At 36.0% G+C, this 18932-nt stretch overlaps 1 protein-coding gene across 6 annotated transcripts; it reads left to right on the top strand.

The window, feature by feature from the left end:
* Window positions 1-4183: 4183 nt before the first annotated feature.
* On the top strand, window positions 4184-18446 carry LOC121260963 (putative lipase ROG1). 6 transcript variants are annotated; one of them, XM_041163076.1, is made up of 11 exons: window positions 4184-4567; window positions 6107-6166; window positions 6995-7065; window positions 7238-7480; window positions 9463-9626; window positions 9748-9803; window positions 9918-9970; window positions 10060-10180; window positions 16818-16915; window positions 17889-18015; window positions 18093-18446. In XM_041163076.1, the coding sequence occupies exons 1-10, from the start codon at window positions 4480-4482 to the stop codon at window positions 17958-17960; spliced, it is 1026 nt and encodes a 341-aa protein (XP_041019010.1). In that variant the 5' UTR covers window positions 4184-4479; the 3' UTR covers window positions 17961-18015; window positions 18093-18446. The 6 variants fall into 6 exon arrangements, with proteins under 6 accessions (XP_041019010.1, XP_041019009.1, XP_041019008.1 ...); XM_041163075.1 differs by having other exon boundaries at window positions 16803-16915; XM_041163074.1 differs by having other exon boundaries at window positions 6099-6166.
* Window positions 18447-18932: the final 486 nt, after the last annotated feature.

The raw sequence follows: 18932 nt of genomic DNA, 5'->3' as shown, positions 1-18932 counted from the left end.
TTTTACTACAAGTAACAAATTATTTCATTATTATTCATATATCATCTAAGATACTCTTAGCATTCAAACAAAACCTTTCTTCTACTCCTCCAAGTCTGATAGACTTGGGATGTGTTAGTAGCATTTGCATGCTCCTCGAGGATTAATACAACCTGGATTGACATGTACAATTTTACACTGATGAGATGGCCAAACGATGTACAATTTGGGATGCTACAACCTATAAGAATTTCTTTTTTTCCTCCCAAGGTAAAAAAATCCACTCTAATCCCTTAAATCTAGTATATAGTCCATCGCATCATTTGACACGCCCAAGCTGCGCTGCTGTACCAAGAGAACTAAACTATCAGTCCCATTACTAGATATATTAAACACGTGGCAATGATCCAGCGGGTCCAGTTCTAGTTGGGCCTAAGCTGATGCTGTGCTATACTATACATTATAAGTGGATAACACCATGAACCGAATGACAATAAATTAGGTCAATAATTGTGGGAATATGGACACTATATATTCTGGAGTGTCTGCATCTCACGCTGTCGTTTTCCGGCCGGTAACTGCATTATCCATTCAATTATGAAACACCCGATATACAAAACAAAATAGATTATAATAATTTTGTGAATATAGTAATGCATGCACGACTTGTTTTTCCAGTGAAGGTTCAATTATTGGATAGAAATGGGAAGGTTGATCATCGGCCGGCCGCCGCCTCTATTCCTACGTTTCTTAAAGAAAAAAATGAGGCATATTTTTTTTTCCCCTCCCCAAACAAGTTAATTTCATTAAAAAAAGGAGGCATATTGCTAAGCGGTACACGCTTCCCATCGACTTTAATTTCATTTATGTTTTTTTTATTAAATAACCTCATTCATTGACCTCATTCATTGATAACTTGATCATTACAAAGATTGAAGACAGTTTGGAGTTTCCTCCATGTCAACTGTGTATTTTTCCTCCATGTCAACTGTGTATTCAATTACATGTAAAGCAGCCTTTCCTAGTTCGTGAGCAATTGAATTACCCTCATGATTTATGTGACAGATTTTTCACTCCTCAAATTGAGCTAATATTTCTTTCAGATATTAAATTATCAATCCAAAGTAACTCTCTTGTTGTTTCATCTATTGTACCTCTTTAATAATTATTTGAGAATCTCCTTCTAAAATTACTATATACATACCAAGTTTTAATTCAAATTTTGCTGCTCTACGTGCTGCTATGACCTCTACTAGCAAAAGTTCCGTAATTGAATCTTGTATCTCTCTCAAGGTAACCAAAAAATTGCCATTTAATTCCATTAATCTTAAACCATTAATGTACAAGGAAAATAATTCCCTGGATTGGTGTATTTTAATTTTATTTCCCATTCCATTTATATTCATGCCACATAATTGCCTTGATTGGAAAAAAACCAATTCCTCCAATTATTTTCTAAAAGAGGACGTAATTGAAATGACGACCACATTTTTAGTTGAAATTTATGTTGTTTCTCCCGATGTGCTTGAAAAGTCATCCTTTCTATAGTTATGATCGTATGGATGGAGATATTATCTGCAATAAATTATTTCTTTGGACTAAAATGTTAATAAGGGGTGACTCGTATAATACATACTCGTGGGCCCATGACTCTTTTGTTTTTTTAGTACTTATGTGCGTCCAACAATACACAAACATTATTGTTTACAAGGTGTAAGGGGATTGAATAGAATATAAAACATTATAACTTCCATTTTTTAAATTATATTATTTATGTACTACTTTAGCTTTAGATTTATCTATTGAAATGATTGCAAAATCTAATTCTTCAAAAGAAAAATTATACTCATCATTCTCACATCACACATCATACATAATTTTTTAAATTTTTTATTTTTTTCTCTTACTAAATATGCAGTATATAGAAGATGAGTATAATAATTCAATTAATTTAGACAAAATAAAACAAAACAAAAAACTTAAAATATAATTTTAAAAATATAAATAAATGTAGTGTGTGAGAATTATGAGTAATAAAGCTGTTAAGGCATTCCTTAAGCATTCTTACATCACATACCATATACAATTTTTTATATTTTTTATTTATTTTCTCTTATTAAATATGTAGTATATAGATGATGAGTAAAATAATTTAATTAATTTAAAAAGAATAAAATAAAATAAAAAATTTAAAATATAATTTAGAAAATATAAATAAATGCAGTGTGTGATAATTATGCGTAATAAAGCTTTCAAGGCATTCCTTGAGAGGAGAAAAATGGCACGAGAAACGCGAAATTGGTTATAAGAGTTACGCAACGTACTTTCATTTTTATTTGACGGAATATAATATATATATTTAGCATTTGTGACCAATCACATGTTTTGATTTGATTCCTATTCGGATTTAGCATCAAAGTAATGTTTACTTTTATTTGTATGGGTTGTATTCATGCAATCCTGCACAACTATTCTTAGTATTTATATATTCGATCCTTGTCCATCTTTGATATCCACAAAAATGACATTGAGAATAAAATATTTAGGTGGTGTGATTTGATTTGAAATATAAAGTATAAAATTTAAATCTTATAAATTAAATTTTATCATTTAAGATATGTGAATAGTATATTTTATAAATTAGCTTAAAATAGAATAAGGAGACACTTACGAAATGAAAAGAGATAAAAATTTTGTGAATAAGAGAAAGATAATTTTTGAATAATAGTGAGATAGTTTGAGTTAGTGCTTTATGAAATTTAAAAAATGAAAAAAAAGTTAAATAAAAAATATTATATACTCATAATATTGTTAGAATATAATTTTTATTTTGAAATTTAAAAAAATTTGAAAAAGTTGTAATAATTAGTTTGAAAATATTTGTGCTTTAGTGATGTTTGGGAAAAAAAATAAAATTAGATGAGATGAGATGAAATTAAAATTATTTTCAAACATCCCCTAACTTTATATATCCTGTATAATTGTGAAGTGCATGTTTGAGATTACGGTGAAAAATATAACTTATAACTTTAGGACTTAGGATTTATAATCTAAGTAATAAGTTGTACCGTATTAAAAAGTTTTTTACTGTTTGGTACATATGTTTAAAGAAATTTTAAACATGTCACGTTTATTTGGAAACAAATAAAAATAATAATTTATAATGTAGAAATAATGATTATTTGAATTTTTAAAAATTATGATTGTATTCTTGAAAGTTGAAAATTATAATTATCTGAAAGTTGTATAGATATTTTCGTCAATTAACATTTTTTAAAAATTCAAATTACATTCTGTATTATTCGAAAAAACATGTTTGAGAAAATGATGCTTTAAAAATGTTTTAATATGGAATACACAATCAACATAATTTTTCTATTAAAAAACTTTTATAATTATTTAAACACTTTTTAAGACTCCAACCACGACGCCAAATAGGCCCAAAGTCCCTTTAAAAATTATAAAAGGATATCCATCAATCTGAAAGTATATTGCTACTTAATTCCATCACCATAACCTATTGTACAAGAACGGATCAAATAAATTAAGACACGATTCAAATAATGAGATAGGATAATATGATTTATGAATAATAGTAAATTAATTTATGAATAATAATGAAATTATTTGAATTATAATTTTTATGAAATTTTAAGAAATAAGAGAGAAAAAAGTTGAATACAAATATTATAAAATTAAAATATTATTGTAATATAATTTTATTTTAAAATTTGAAAAAGTTAAATTATTTTTTTGTATTTTATTTAAACCTCATTTAGTTACACAATTCATGTGAGATTAAATGAGATATTTTGTTAAAATTTAAATAAAATATTATTATAATATATATTTTTAACATTTTTTTTTAAGATTTGATTTTTTTATATTTAAAAAATATTTAAATAGTTTAAAATATGGTGAAAAAAAAAATTGATGAGTACGTTGAAACTTAAAATCATTTTAATTTATCATTATAATTTTTTTATAATATAAGATATAATAAATAATTTAATTTTTTAAATTTTAAAATAATAATATTAAAAAATAATATTTTAATAATATTTTATTACAACAACTCAATTAAACTCAAATTCAGTTAAACATAAACCAGCCGAACAGTCGGGTAAACAAATTTTTGGCAGAAATTATCTGTGGACGTAGCAACGTCCTTTTCTATTTATATAGGCCCTCCCGCTAGGCCGCTATAGTTTTCCTTCGCTCCAAGGCCTCCGTCCATTCATTTTGTCTCTGCAGTTCCCACCCACCTACCTTCACAGCCACCTCGTTTCTCCTCGCTTTCTCGCATTTCTCCCACTGATTTTCCTGGGAATCTCCATCCGCCCCAACACGGCTCCTGTATTCACCTTGTTCGATCGCCGAATCCCTGTCGGTTCTTAATTTATCTCGGTCAATGCACTTTAGCTGAGGTTTGCTGAGCGGTGGATTCTACAATGGAAAACGGCGTCGTAGAGAACGGAGTGTGCTCCTCAGAATCGGTAAATGGAGGCCGCGACTTGTGGAGCTGTAAGGACTCCGATTCTTCTTCCGCCGATCATCTCGTTGTCATGGTTAACGGAATCCTCGGCAGGTCAGATTCTTTCTATTTTTTATTTTTTTGTATCATTTTTAGGAGCTGGAATTGCACGGGGTTATGCTCGACGGTAGCTTAATTATTTTTTCATTCGTTTAAAACATTTTTGGAGTCTTTATGGTGAATTCGTCTTTTCCTTTTCACTTTTGTTTCTATTTTTTTCCTTTGATGTTGGAACTTGATTCCGTTACTGTTTGGAAACCAATAATCTCAGAACTTGAGAAGATTTGTTATGTTTCTATTTTTATTTTTAAATTATAACTTCGAATTTCAAGGTTAAATTTTCTAAATATATGTTTGTGTATTATTTTGCGTGTATTTTTGGATAGTTTTTTTTTTTTTTTTTTTTTTTATATATAAAAGTATCAAACATGTACTTTGCGTGTCATTTTTGGATACTTCAACGTATATTCTTTGATTTTGTCCATTTTGGAAGGGAATTTTAATTTTGACTTATTCAATTCGTGAAGTTTTCGTCATTATTCTCGGAGCAAGTTGATAATTTAGAACATGGGTTAACAATCTAAAGAAGTTTGCGTTGCGTAATAGTCGAAGTTTTTGGCCATTTCTTTTTTTCTTGACAATAATTTTGTAAACAATTTGGCTCTTTTTATAATACTTTTTTAGTCTCGAGTTATACATGGTCGGGAACTGAACCGAATCACCATCATCGGTTTGGAGATGTACTGAATCGAAATGATCACACTGAAGTAAGAAACTCATACCATACCTGCTAGTGGTTGGTATGAAATGGTCTTGTCTGTCGATTAGGGCAGTGACAATGTCGATTATTTTGAGCAAAAATTATTCCTATGGCCCTTCAATCATATTGTTTTAATAATTTATTTACATCTACTTATAAAAAAAATAATTTATTTACATCTTTAAGCCTTTAAACTAAAAAAGCATTGTTCTTATTAGATTATTAACAAATAAGAAAGAAAAAACAAGTGTTGATATTTTAAATATATAACATATCCAATCTAAATTTCAGTTTCGTTGGTTCCTGAAAATCCAAAAAGCCAAACCAACCTGTGGACCCAAGAAAAAACAAAACCAAACCCATCGGTTTGGGTTGTGTTACTAGGGTCAATGATTTAAATGCACACCCGAATCTGACTCCGCACAACTGTATAAAGTGACTTGCTATTTGAATTATAAATCTGGTTGTTAGTCACAAAATGCATGGAAAGAGGAAACTCAGAAAAGAATATAGAAAAACATTGGGAGTAAATGAACTTGATGACCATATTTTTTTTATAAGTGCTTGATGACCATAGTCTCAAGTCTTTGACTGGAATACATATTTGTGTTCAAGTTTTATGAAGAGAACCATTGAATACTCATTCTACTCTTTCTTTAGGTGCTGGTTAATAAATCAGAGGAAGAAAATCATGTGGCGTAGATTCCTTGAATTGGAATTTACTTTCTGTTTCTTCTTATATTTTCTTATACAAAAATGCACTTCTCATCTGGGAACTCTCAGTTTTGTTGATTGCTGATAGGGGTTTTATATTTTTTTGTGAAGTGCTACAGATTGGAAGTTTGCAGCAGAGCAGTTTGTTAAAGTGCTCCCTGATAAAGTGTTTGTTCATTGTAAGCAATTTTTTTTTAATTATTATTATTATTATTATTTTATTATTATATATATATATATAATGCTTTCAATTTGGAGAAAAAAAAATCATTTCCGTCGTCTCGTGGAGCATTTCATGGTTTTAGTTGAAAAGTATTTTCGTATCATGCTTCTAATTGGAATGGAGGAGTAATAGAAAAATTATAAGAATAATTTTTTCAGCATACTAGAGTTCCAAGTCCTAGTGCCTCCTCTCTCTTGCCTCCCTACGCCTCCCAAATTTTGGTGTTCAGTATGCTAGATTGCTCAGTCCCCACTGTCTCTTTGGCTCTCATAGTCTCAAATCTTATCGCACCCTCTTGTTTCCTAGAAAAAGTGCATTTTCCTCCATTTTACGTTCTTGTTTTTTCTTTATCATTGTTTTGCATTATGGAATTTCAGCAACACGTCACTGCACTCATTAGATATGTAATAGGTGCTAGTAATCAGATTGTTCTAAAGGCAATAGCATGGACTGCTGTATACCGAAATTGGTCATGTTCAGACACGGATACTGTCTTGTCCTTGGATTATTCTTGAGGGTTACTGAATTGGCTTTTAAATTAGTACTGTTCTGATTAATATGGGATTGGGTCTTAGTGTAGTGCTTCAAATTGTTTGACTTGTCAAAAGTTTGATCTTTTTGGTTTTTCATGCCCCTTTATTGATTCTGATAGTCAGAACTGTCTTGCTGCATATGAAATTGATAGAATATTGATATTTTAAGTGATTTGCTTTTCGAGATGTCTTGCAACCTTGAAAAATGTTTGCTCATATTTTACTTAAGTTGGTTAACTTTGTTTTTTCAGGCAGTAAACGAAATGTGTCTAAATTGACTCTAGACGGTGTGGATGTGATGGGAGAGCGATTAGCTGAGGAGGTTGGTAGTATCGTTAGAATTACAGATATAGAATGGTTCTACCTGATATTTTGAAATTAACAAAGTCTGCTTACTTAGCTGACAACAAGCTTTGACTATGTTTTTTTTTTTTTTTGATAAAAAAGCTTTGACTATGTATTATGTCATCACTAACAGAACATTTTATTTCTAGGTCATTGAAGTCATCAGAAGAAAGCCAAATCTACGTAAGATCTCCTTTGTGGCACACTCTGTGGGAGGACTTGTGGCAAGATATGCTATTGGGAGATTGTATAGACCACCTGAGAGGGAAAATCTGGAGGATTCATCTTCTAATAGATCTGAAGAGGATTCAAGGGGTACAATAGGTGGCTTGGAGGCTATGAATTTCATCACATCTGCTACACCTCATCTTGGTTCAAGGGGTCATAAGCAGGTACCATATCCGTTTGTATTTGGTAAGAAATGTGTTCGTTATGATTTTTAAATTAGTTGAAGTTAATTGTTCAAAAGTTTGTATTATCAGGAAATAAGATTTGTTGTTATTGCAGTACTATCCCAACTTGGGGGGTGGGATGGGGAAATTATAGTTTCACTAATCTGCCTGGGGATGGATTTGTGGAGATTGCATAATTCCTTGTTTTGTTTTGGTGGGGTTCCCTTTGTAGTTTAGAAAAATTGGATCACTGGATGATGGTTTTTTTTTTTTTTTTTTAAACTGTTCAAGGTGTCAATTTTTATCAATGAGAAAGTTGAGATTTTTTTTATACACAGAAAAGCTGAGAAATATTTGTTGATAGGTAATAATAGAATTTATTCAAGTAAATAGACATAGTCCAAGTACACAAGATGTATACAAGTGAGTACACCTAGATACAAGCTATAGCAAAAAAGAACTAAGGCAAAACATTACAAATATTCCCATCCCTTACAAGTTTCTTCACCCAAAAACTTATAGTGCTAAAGAAAAAATCCCTGAATTCCCCATAGTTCGTTTGCAATCTTCGAAACACCTCCCATTTCTCTCTAACCATAAGCACCAAAACAAACATAAGGGTATCATCCTCCGCATTGCTGCATTGCTTCCACATCCCACTAAACCTTGCCAGCTAGCCAAAAAGTCCACCACACGCAAAGGCATCACCCAAGCAATGCCTACCCTTGCAAAAATCTCGTTCCACAACTTCGTCACCACCTCACAATGAAGGAAAAGATAGTTAACAGATTCACCATCTTTTTTACACATAAACACCAGTCAATTACAAATAATCCTCTTTTCCTCAAATTATCCGTGGTTAATATTTTCTCAAGAGACACCAGCCAACAAAAAAATGCAACTTTACTAGGCACCCTTCCTCTCCAGATACATTTCCAGGGGTATACTTTATCACCATGACTATTTAAGACCTTGTAGAAAGATCTCACTGAGAATCTGGACTTATAATCATGCGCCCACTGCAGCCTATCCTCCCTATTCTGGTCGATCTTCGTATCATATAATTTTACAAAGAAATCAGCAGCTTCACACCCTTGCTCTCCAGCTGAGAAATTTTTGTAACTTCAAAAGTCATTAGCTCCTCGGCTGGGCATGGACTGAAGTACGATATGCTATCAAACCTTAAGTGGTAGTCCATTTTCAATACGCAGTTAATTTCTGTTGTAATTGTGGACTTTTTGGGGATTTGGGGGGATTGACCTTTAATGTTTCCCTGGATATGTTTCCTTTTGACATTTTCACGGTTTTAAGTTCATTCTTGAAAAGTAAAAAATAGGCTTGTCTTTCTAAAGATTAGTGAGGCAGGTTGTGGATTCTATTTTTTTTGGGCTGGGGTTATGGATTGCATAGTTGTGGCTTATATCCACTTTTGGGTTTTTTCATTTTTATGTACTATATCTTTAAATTCAAAGGAGCATTCCGTGGGACAGAGCTCTAAGAATGACTACTTTCTTGTTTATGAAAAGAAATTCATCGACTTTAGAAGCTAGATTGGATATGTTTCAACATTGCTTTGGATAGTTAATTTGACTTTCCTAGGCAGATTTCATGGACCATGGAGCCCATGAGCAAAATGGAAGCTGTACATGGAGGAAAGTTTGTAACTTTCTTGTTTTTGGTGTTGGTGAACAAGTGTGCATGTCTTTGTGTTTTTATTTATTATTATTAATTTTTGCCATTATTGGGGTTTTGATGTTCATGTTTTAAAAGTGTCAGGGAAAGGATGCAGCATACGCACAAGTTTATACAATAATTGGGTCATGAGTGGGAGCATCCATTTTTTGTTGGATGCTGTTACAGCTGTGTTGATATTCCTTATTGTCAATTTTTATTATCTGAGATTGATATTCCTTATTGTCAATTTTTATTATCTGAGATTGATTTGACCAATTTATTGTCGTTTAAAAAACTGACTTTTGCAGGTACCATTTCTTTTTGGTGTACCTGCTATTGAGAAACTTGCAAGTTTTGTTATTCATTTGATATTTAGGAGAACAGGTCGTCATCTTTTTATGAATGATGATGATGAAGGAAAGCCTCCATTGCTTAAACGCATGATAGAAGATTATGGTGACTGTTATTTCATGTATGCTACTTGCATCCATTTTATTATACTGATTTCTTGAATGATACCAAGTTTAATGAGATGCTCCATCAGTTGATCTAAGTATGTACTTAATAGGACGAAAAACAAACTTATAATGCAGGTCTGCATTGCGTGCATTCAGGCATCGGGTTGCTTATTCAAATGTGGGCTATGACCGTATCCTGTTTTCACGGTCACAAGTACTTTTTCCCCTCTAAGCTAACATGAACTTTCTCGAAATAAACTTTGTCTATTTATCTTCATTGTTTTCCATTATGAAACATTGTTAAGATATCGTGGGCTGGAGAACATCATGTATTAGGCGTAATAGTGATCTTCCAAAGGTATTGTTATCTATTTGAATTTGTTTTTGTGGCTAGACGCTCTATATTCTGATTCTAATTTAGTAACTTAGCCTTTTTTTGGTTATCAGTGGGAGGATACTCTTAATGAAAAATATCCGCATGTTGTATATGAAGAACACTGCAAGGCTTATGATGATGAGCAGTGTGAGCCTACTTCAATTGAAGATGATGGCTATGACAAGCTTGAAGGTTCGTGACTTCACTCTGGGAAAAAGTTCCACTAGTTCACTAGGTTTGTTAATAGGCTTGCTTTTCCACTGACCATGTGCTATTGACTATTATTTCAATGCAGCCTTTTATTTTCTTATATCTTGTGTTTTTAGCAAGTTATAAATGTGCAGATAACTTAATTTTAAGTTAGGATCTTTTTGACAAAGCTGAAAAGTAGCAATGAAACTTTTATGCTGAATCATGCGTTGAAACACTAATGCAAGTATTAAATTTAATGAGACTGTTTGACATAATTTAATTTTTGAATTTCTAAAGACTACTTTGTCTTGTACATTGCGCATTGAATTTTGATGAGAAAATATGGTGTTGTTTGGGTTCCTTCATCTTTGGCTTAATAGTTGGACAGCCAAGGTCTATGTTCATGGGGCATCGGTGAGATTTGGAGTATTGGATACGGTGTTGTGAGCTTGTGCACCCCTGGAATTAGTTGGGACTTTGTCCTAGACACCTCGTGCCAATAAAAAAATATTGGATAGAGTGAGTGCAAATACTTGTTGAACAACTTATATGGTTCTCAGATGAGGATAAAATGAAGAATGTTTGTTGTGCTTATTTAAAAACCTTTACAGCTAAAGCATAACTACACAAAATCTATTTCTGTACCCTCTCATGTGATAATTTACACAGAGAGGGGGAGGAAGGTTACTAAGGAGATAATGCTCAATCTTGCTAGTGCTCGGTGGCTAGCAAACACTGTAGAAGAATGTTTATTTTCAAGGGGAAGGAAGGTTTTTTTATAAGACTTATAGGGATGGAGCTAAATCTCTCTTTGCTCATAGGCACTCTAATGCATTCGGGCTTTTCTTGGAAGTAACAGACTATGGTGGTGGCACCAGTGGTCGGGGTCTGTTAGCAATCCTGGAAGGGATGGAAGGCAAGGGCTGGAAGCTGCTGTCTATGGAGCTGAAGACTGCTTTGTCAATGGTGGTTGTGTCTATGCAGGCTCCTATTTTGACCCCATGGCTTGACAGAGAGGAAGGTAAGGGGAAGGAGGAGAGGCTGTCATATGCAGAGGCGGCGTTGGGTGGTGCGGGTAGAAGAATGGAAGTGTATGGAAAAAACAAAAAGGGATGCTTGGTAGGGGAACACTTAGGCGAAAATGCAAGAGATTGCAAAAATGTTGTTCTTGAAATGGTGAGTGGGTCACTATCAAACGTCTGTGCAGTGGAAAGTAGAATGCATGAGGCTCTGTTTTATTTGAAAGAGGAACTTATCGGGGTGAAGGAGGAACTGAAAACACTTGGGAAGGAATTGAGAGTTCTGACTTTCAATATAGAGAAAGGCTGGGGTCTGGGCTTGGGCCAAGGCCTTGGGTCTCAATAAGGGAGGAAGCCTTTCAGACATGTTATAGGAAAGACCAAAGTTGGGATGGGCTGGAGAGGCCCAAGTCGGGTGAGCTGGAAGGTGAAATAGGTTGGGCCTTGTTTTGATATAGGCTCAACTTCTGGGCTTGTTATGTGTGAAGTGAGGCCGGAGGCATCTCCACTAGGTGTTAGGCCAGAGAGCCCACCCATTACGTTGAGTGGGCTAGAGGTCGTGTCTGGGCCCGCTACAGCGCATCGGCCCATGGACCCACAATCGACACTTCGGCCGAAGGAGATCCTCACCTCGGCGGCGATGACAACCAGCCCAAAAGCCGGCAGCGCCATCGATGTCATCTGTTCTCCGCATACTCAGATCTACCCCATGGATCTCGGGGAGCAAGGGGTTGGGCCGTTGGCCCTCGCGGTGGCACAGACTTTGCTGTCGGCCTCTTCTGGCTTGCCTCCCTGATGGCCACAAGGCTCCTGGCGTTGACTCAGCTCTACCCCATGATTCATGGGGAGCTAATGGTTGGGCCGTAGGCCCTTGCGGTGGCACAGACTTCTCCGCCGACCTCTTATGGCTTGCCTCCTGCCTCCTTGACGGCGACAGGGCTCTCGGCGTCGAGTCAGCCTATCACGATGACGGAGACTGCAGTTTTGGGAGGGCTTTCAGGGCTCGTGGCGACACAATCTCTGCTGCCGGCATTTGCTGGGCTGCCTCCTTCCACCATGGAGGCAAAGGCAGCGGTCTCGATGCAAGAGCAGGTTGTGGGTTTGGGTTTGGAGTCGTCAGAGGACATTAGTGTTTTCGAACACGCTTGGAATGTGCAGCAAACAGTGATGGGTTCAGAAGGTGATATGGGGGAGTCTGTTTTGGCTGGATCTTTGGTTTTCTTTGCAGATAACAGGGATGGGGAGGATTATCCTACTCCTCTCAATTCTTTTCATCCCAACTCAGATTGGGTAATCAAGAAAGCAATGGATATTAAGCACTTGGTATGGATCTCTTATGGAGGTTTTGAAGTTGAATTTATGGTTTTACTTACAGTCGTAGAGGCTGTGAATATTAAATCCAAATCCAATCAATCCTTGTGTCTAGCCAAAAAGAAGGAAAGAGAACTCAAAAGGCTAACTTGGGCTTTGAAAGAGGACGGGGGCGAGAAGAGTTCCAATTGGGAGCGTTGCAAGGGGAGGGGTAAAATGGTTGTCCTATGAAGCCAAAAATATTATCTTGGAATGTGAGGGGATTGCATGATCTTAATAAGCGACTCCAAGTCAGAAATTTACTTCATCAGTGGAAGGGGGATATCATATGTTTACAAGAGACTAAGTTGGAAGCTATTACTAGACAAATTGTTCACAGTTTATGGAGAGGGCAACATGTCGGGTGGTCTTACATACCATCAAAATGAGCATCTGGAGGAGTTCTAATTATGTTTGACACATGGGTGGTGGGAAGGGTGGAGGAGTGTGTGGGTGATCTTACCGTTGTATGCTTTTTTGTTAATCTAGAAGATGGCTTTAAATGGGCATTTGTTGGTGTTTATGGCCTAAATATTGATTCGGAGAGAAGATTTTTGTGGGAAGAATTGACGGGAGTTATTAGTTGATAGGAGCTACCAAGTTGCATTGGAGGAGACTTTAACACATCGCACTTTCCAAGCGAAAGGTCGGGTGTATCTCGTATCACTCTAGCCATGAGAGATTTTTTTGATTTCATTTCAAAACAGGAGCTTGTGGACATTCCACTATCAGGAGGCACGTTTACCTGGTCTAATAACCGAAAATTTTCATCTTGGTCGAGGATTAATAGATTTTTTTATAACTCCTGATTGGGAGTCTCACTTCCCGGACGTAATTCAAAGAAGGTTACCCTGGCTATGCTCTGATCATTTCCCCATTATTATAGACTCTAGAGGCATTCAAGGGGGCAAAGGGTTCTTTCAATTTGAGCATATGTGGCTTAGATAGGGTTAGACTTTGGTGGACTTCCTACAGTTTCTACGGCTCCCCAAGTTTCATTATGACTAAGAAGTTGAAAGCGTTGAAACATGATTCGAAGCAATGGAATGAACAAGTTTTTGGCAATGTGTTTCAGTAGAGGCTCGCTCTTGTGGAGGAGTTACAGGGCCTGGAAGGCTAGGAGGAGGCCAGAATTCTTTTTGAACATGAAAAAACTAGTAAGAGGCAGGTAGTAACAGAACTTGAAAGAGTAACTTTGATGGAGGAGATTTCATAGAGACAAAAATCAAGAGCGCTTTGGCTAAAAGTGGGAGATAAGTGCACGGAATTCTTTCATAGGATGGCTAATTCTCATAGGAGGAACAATGCTATTGATACACTGATGGTAGATGGGGTAGTTTCTTCGGATCAGATATAATAAACAACCACATTGAACGATATTATCAACAACTCCTATTGGAAGAGCACATTTGGAGACTGAAAGTGGATGGTTTGTCTTTTTCTACACTAGACCAGCAGAGTGCAAGGTGGCTAGAGAGGCCATTTGAAGAAGAGGAAGTGTGTAGCGTAATTAATGGTATGACAAGCGACAAGGCTCCCAGTCCGGACGGGTATACATTGGGCTTCTTTCAAGCTTGTTGGGAGGTGGTCAAGGAGGATCTTATGCAAGTTTTTCATGAATTTCATACTGACGCTAGATTTCAAAAGAGTATTAACGCCACCTTTCTAGCCCTCATTCCCAAAAAGGTGGGGTCTAGGGATGTGAAAGACTATCGCCCCATTAGTCTTGTGAATGGGGTGTATAAGATTCTGTCTAAAGTGCTAGTGAATAGATTGAGTTCGGTGGTGGAAAAACTAATTTCAAAACCGCAAAATGCGTTTGTCAAAGGTAGACAAATTCTTGATTCGGTACTTATTGCAAATGAGGTTTTGAACTATCGTATGAAGTCTAGGGAACTCGAGTTACTTTTTAAGTTAGACATGGGGAAAGCTTATGACCATGTCAACTAGCAGTTCTTACTTTACTTACTTGACAGGTCCAGTTTTGGGGGGAAATGGCGGACTTCAGTTCGTTTCTCTATATTGGTAAATTGTACACCGGTGGGTTTCTTCAACTCCTCTCGCGGCTTGAGGCAGGGAGACCCATTTTCTCCTCTCCTTTTTTTATTTGTCATGGAAGCTCTCAGTAAGATGATTAAGGGCCTGGTGGATGGGGGGTTACTCTACGGATTTCCGGTGGGGAATGGCGAGCTCAACATCTCGCACCTATTATTTGCCGATGACACTCATCTTTTGTGGCGCACATCTTGGTCAGGTTCAAGCCTTAAGGGCGCTACTCCTTTGTTTTGCTGTTGTGTCAGGGTTGAGCATCAATCTTGCAAAGTCAGAAATAGTGCCTATGGGGGCGAGACTATGTGGAGATTTTTGCTACTACCTTGGGATACAAGATATCTTTGCTTCCTATGAAGTATCTTGGCTTACCTTTGAGTGTCTTCTTTAAATTTGAAAGGATTTGGAATGATGTGATAGAAAGAGTGGAGCGTAGATTAGCTGCTTGGAAGAGGCTATACTTGTCAAAAGGCGGTAGGTTGATTTTGATTAAAAGCACTCTTTCAAACTTACCCACCCACTTTTTGTCTTTGTTTCCGCTTCCCACAAAGGTGGCTAACTGCATTAAGAAGTTACAAAGGGATTTTTTATGGAGTGGATTAGGGGAAGAGTTCAAATTCCACTTGGTTAATTGGTCAACTATTTATACCCCAATTTCTGGGGGAGGGTTGGGGATCCGCCGTTTGATGTAATTCAACCAAGCTCTATTGGGTAAACGGTTGTGGAGATACTAAAATGAGAGGGAGGCCTTATGGAAGTCTGTTATAGATTCACAGTTTGGAAAAGCTTGGGGAGATGGTGCTCGAATGAGGTACGAGGCACTCATGGAGTGGGGTTGTGGAAAAACATTAGGAGCCTTTGGGGGACCTTTCGAGGACATGAACATTTTGTTGTGGGCGATGGTTCGTGTCTTTGTTTTTGGTTTGATAAATGATGTGGTAATCATTGTCTACGAGATACTTTTACTGCTCTCTTTTGTGCTAGCTAGAGAAAAGGAGGCATCGGTCGCCGACCTTCTAGTCTTTTCAAATGGCACCCATCAATGGAATATTGACTTTATTAGGACAGCCCAAGATTGGGAGTTGGAGTCTATTACGGAGTTTTTTGCGGTTTTATATTCTGCAAGTATTTCTGGGGCCGCATGAGACAAGATGCTTTGGAATCATTCTAAGAAAGGTATTTTTTCTGTCATTTTTTTTTTATCAAAAGCTTTCGAACTCCGGAATGTTTATGTTTCCGTGGAAGAGCATTTGGTAGATTAAAACTCCTTCTAAAGCAGTTTTTTTTGTTTGGACAACATCTTTGGACAAGATCCTCACTACAGATAATTTGAGGAAATGATGGGTTATTGTCCTAGATTGGTGTTGTATGTGTAAGAAGTATGGGGAGTCTGTTGATCATCTGCTTTTACACTGTGAGGTGGCCAAGGTTATGTGGGATGATTTTTTCTCAAGAGTTGGATTGTCTTGGGTTATGCCTTGTAGATTGGTGGATTTCCTCACAAGCTGGAGAGGACTACACGGCGAATCCCAGGTAGCGGCAATATAGAGATTGGTACTAATATGCATGTGTTGGTGTATTTGGAGGGAGAGAAATGCTAGAAGTTTCGAAGATCAAGAGAGAACAATGGATGAGCTAAAACTTTTCTTTTTTAAGTCATTGTTCTTATGGGCGGAGGCCATAGTTTGTAACGGACTTAGTGTCCACGATCTTATTGTCTCTATTGTAACCTCTAGCTATGCGTTTTTCATCTATACTTTCTGTGTATCTGGGTTTGGCCTATTTCTATGAATATAATAACTTTGATTACCTATAAAAAAAAAAAAATTGTACACATTCTCCATGTAATATTGCAGCTTCATTTCCTACGGGACTTCACGGATATTTATAAATGTGTTACAGTGCATTAACCTTGGTCAGTCACTAAATGTAGTCCGGATCTAAGAATTGTGTACTTCTGCAAATTTGTGGACTACCCAAAACCCGATGCATGTGTTTGGATCTGATGCTAGTTTAATTTAGAAAAGTTGCTGCTATGATCCTGTTTCATGGGGGCCATGGGGAGGAGGGGTGATTACCCCATTTTATGCATGAAAACACATTAGGTTGTACAAGACTAAGGTGTTTGCTCCTTTTCTGGTTACAACATTGTTTCCTCATTTTACTCTGTTGGATGCTATCAATTTCTTGCAATGTTTTCTCAGTCTTACATTGTGCAGAGGAACTGGTGACTGGCCTATCTCGTGTTTCATGGGACAAAGTAGATGTTAGCTTTCACAGCTGCAGACAGAGGTTTGCTGCTCATAGTGTTATTCAGGTAGCTCTCTCTCTCTCTCTCTCTCTCTCCAGTGCACCCAAACAAACGCAGACCGTGAGCATATTCAGTTTATGTGGGTATGTGTGAATGTCTAGGTACGTCTATTCGCATTTTTCTGTAGGCTTTTGAGTTGTGTATTTACTTTGTATTTTCATTTTTAATGGTTAGTTTTTTATATACAGCAATAGAATTTCTACAATTGGCAAGCTTTTCCCTTATTTGTCCTCGAAATGACTCAACTGGATTACTTGCTGTGGGAAGCCAATATTAACCACAAATTCCACATTTTCTACTTCTTAAAAGAACTTTATTCCACCATCTCCATCTATGGCTATATATTTTTCTATGCTACATGTTTTGGACTGCTCGTGTGCATAAGCTGGCTGTTTCATACCATAAACGGTTCTCCAGTTGATGCTGCTGAGATTATCACTGTATACTTTATTTTAGAAACTGGCTTTGGTCAGTAAATTACTAGGCTTTACTGGAGTTTCTGAACAGGAGTATTTACTATTTATCCTCCTAAGAAAAGGTCACTTTATTAGAAGGCTTCATCTGTTTTAATTGAGAATGATGACATACTTTTAGGAAAGTTGAAACTGCTCTTTTTCTTGGATGCAATCAGCTACAACAATATTTGACAACAAAACTGTTCATTTAAACTGGTTTATATAATTCTAATGCAACCAAGGTGTGAGTTCTTTTGAAGCATTGGGAATTTAATCCTGAGTTCATGTACATGTATCCCGCACCCCCCCAATTCTTTCCACCGGCACTCCTAACAAATGTTCTGCTGTTTCAATAGTATTGTTACTTCTTGATGGACTGATTTTGCAACGAGGTCACACACACAAAACATAATTTCTGATGAGGTGTTTATGAATCAATGGGGTTTCACTGAAAACTTCATAAAGAACCGTAACATACTGTCATCCTTCTAAAGGAGCAAATTCCCACCCTTTGCATTTTACAGGTCAAAGACCAAAGTATGCATATAGAAGGTGCAGATGTTATACAGCATATGATCGATCATTTTCTCACCTAGAAGCCGGATTCCTGGATGTTTACACACCACAGACAGGGCTGCAAGCTTCCATAAGGTAAGAAGCTACAGGAGATGTGCTGCCAAAAATCACAAATTTCTGTCACTAATTTTTTTTTTTTTTCCCTCCTGAAGTTCCATTGGTTGTAGGAATTGATTCTCTCAACACACGGCTTGGTCTCGCATAAATTGTGACTATGCAAGCAGTTAAAAAGAAATTTTGTTTTCTTGGCATCCTTGCAATGTATTTGTACAGACGCTCCCAATAAACACAAACGGTACATTATAGAAACACATGTATTGGTCGATTATATTCTAACACTTGCAGTAACTGTCGTTCCCATACTTGTGGGGATACATGCCCATTATTTTGTAGGGTATCAAACAGACTTGAAGCGAAGTAGATTGGATCTAACTTGCTCAATTAATGTTGGAGCAAGGTCTGAATTTGAATTAATTATAAGGGTAAATACATGAGTTGATTGAATTCGAATCCTTGTTGTCTCCATATATGAATGCAAAAGGAATTTGACTCCAAAATTATTCGGGCATTTTATCGTCATTACGAAATCAATATAGATTTCAGAGTTGTGGAATGAACGGCTGGATACTCATTCATCAGATCCAACCGCTTGATCTCTCTCGCAGTAATGTTCATGAAAGCCCATCATTAACAATAGTTGTGCATGCCAATTAGAATGGCCTGAAACAAAAAAGTGCTTAAATGCTTAAATAGTCATAAAAGTATTTTAATAATAAGATTAATTTGTTTGGTTGACACACATTAAAGTACTTTTTAATATACAAAAAGTTAAAAAGTACGTTTAAAAAAAGGTAATGATACTCTTATATTTCTTTTACTATTTTTTTTTCTCTTTGAATTCGGATTAAAAATTTCAGAATATGATATTTTTGCATAATTTATAAAAAAATAAATTTAATTAACTAACATAATCATATAATTTTATTAAAAAT

This window comes from Juglans microcarpa x Juglans regia, chromosome 4D (genome assembly GCF_004785595.1).
Source record: "Juglans microcarpa x Juglans regia isolate MS1-56 chromosome 4D, Jm3101_v1.0, whole genome shotgun sequence".
NCBI classification, from domain to species: domain Eukaryota; kingdom Viridiplantae; phylum Streptophyta; class Magnoliopsida; order Fagales; family Juglandaceae; genus Juglans; species Juglans microcarpa x Juglans regia.
Note: the sequence above shows the minus strand (reverse complement) of the source record. Positions and strands in the feature narration are given on the sequence as shown.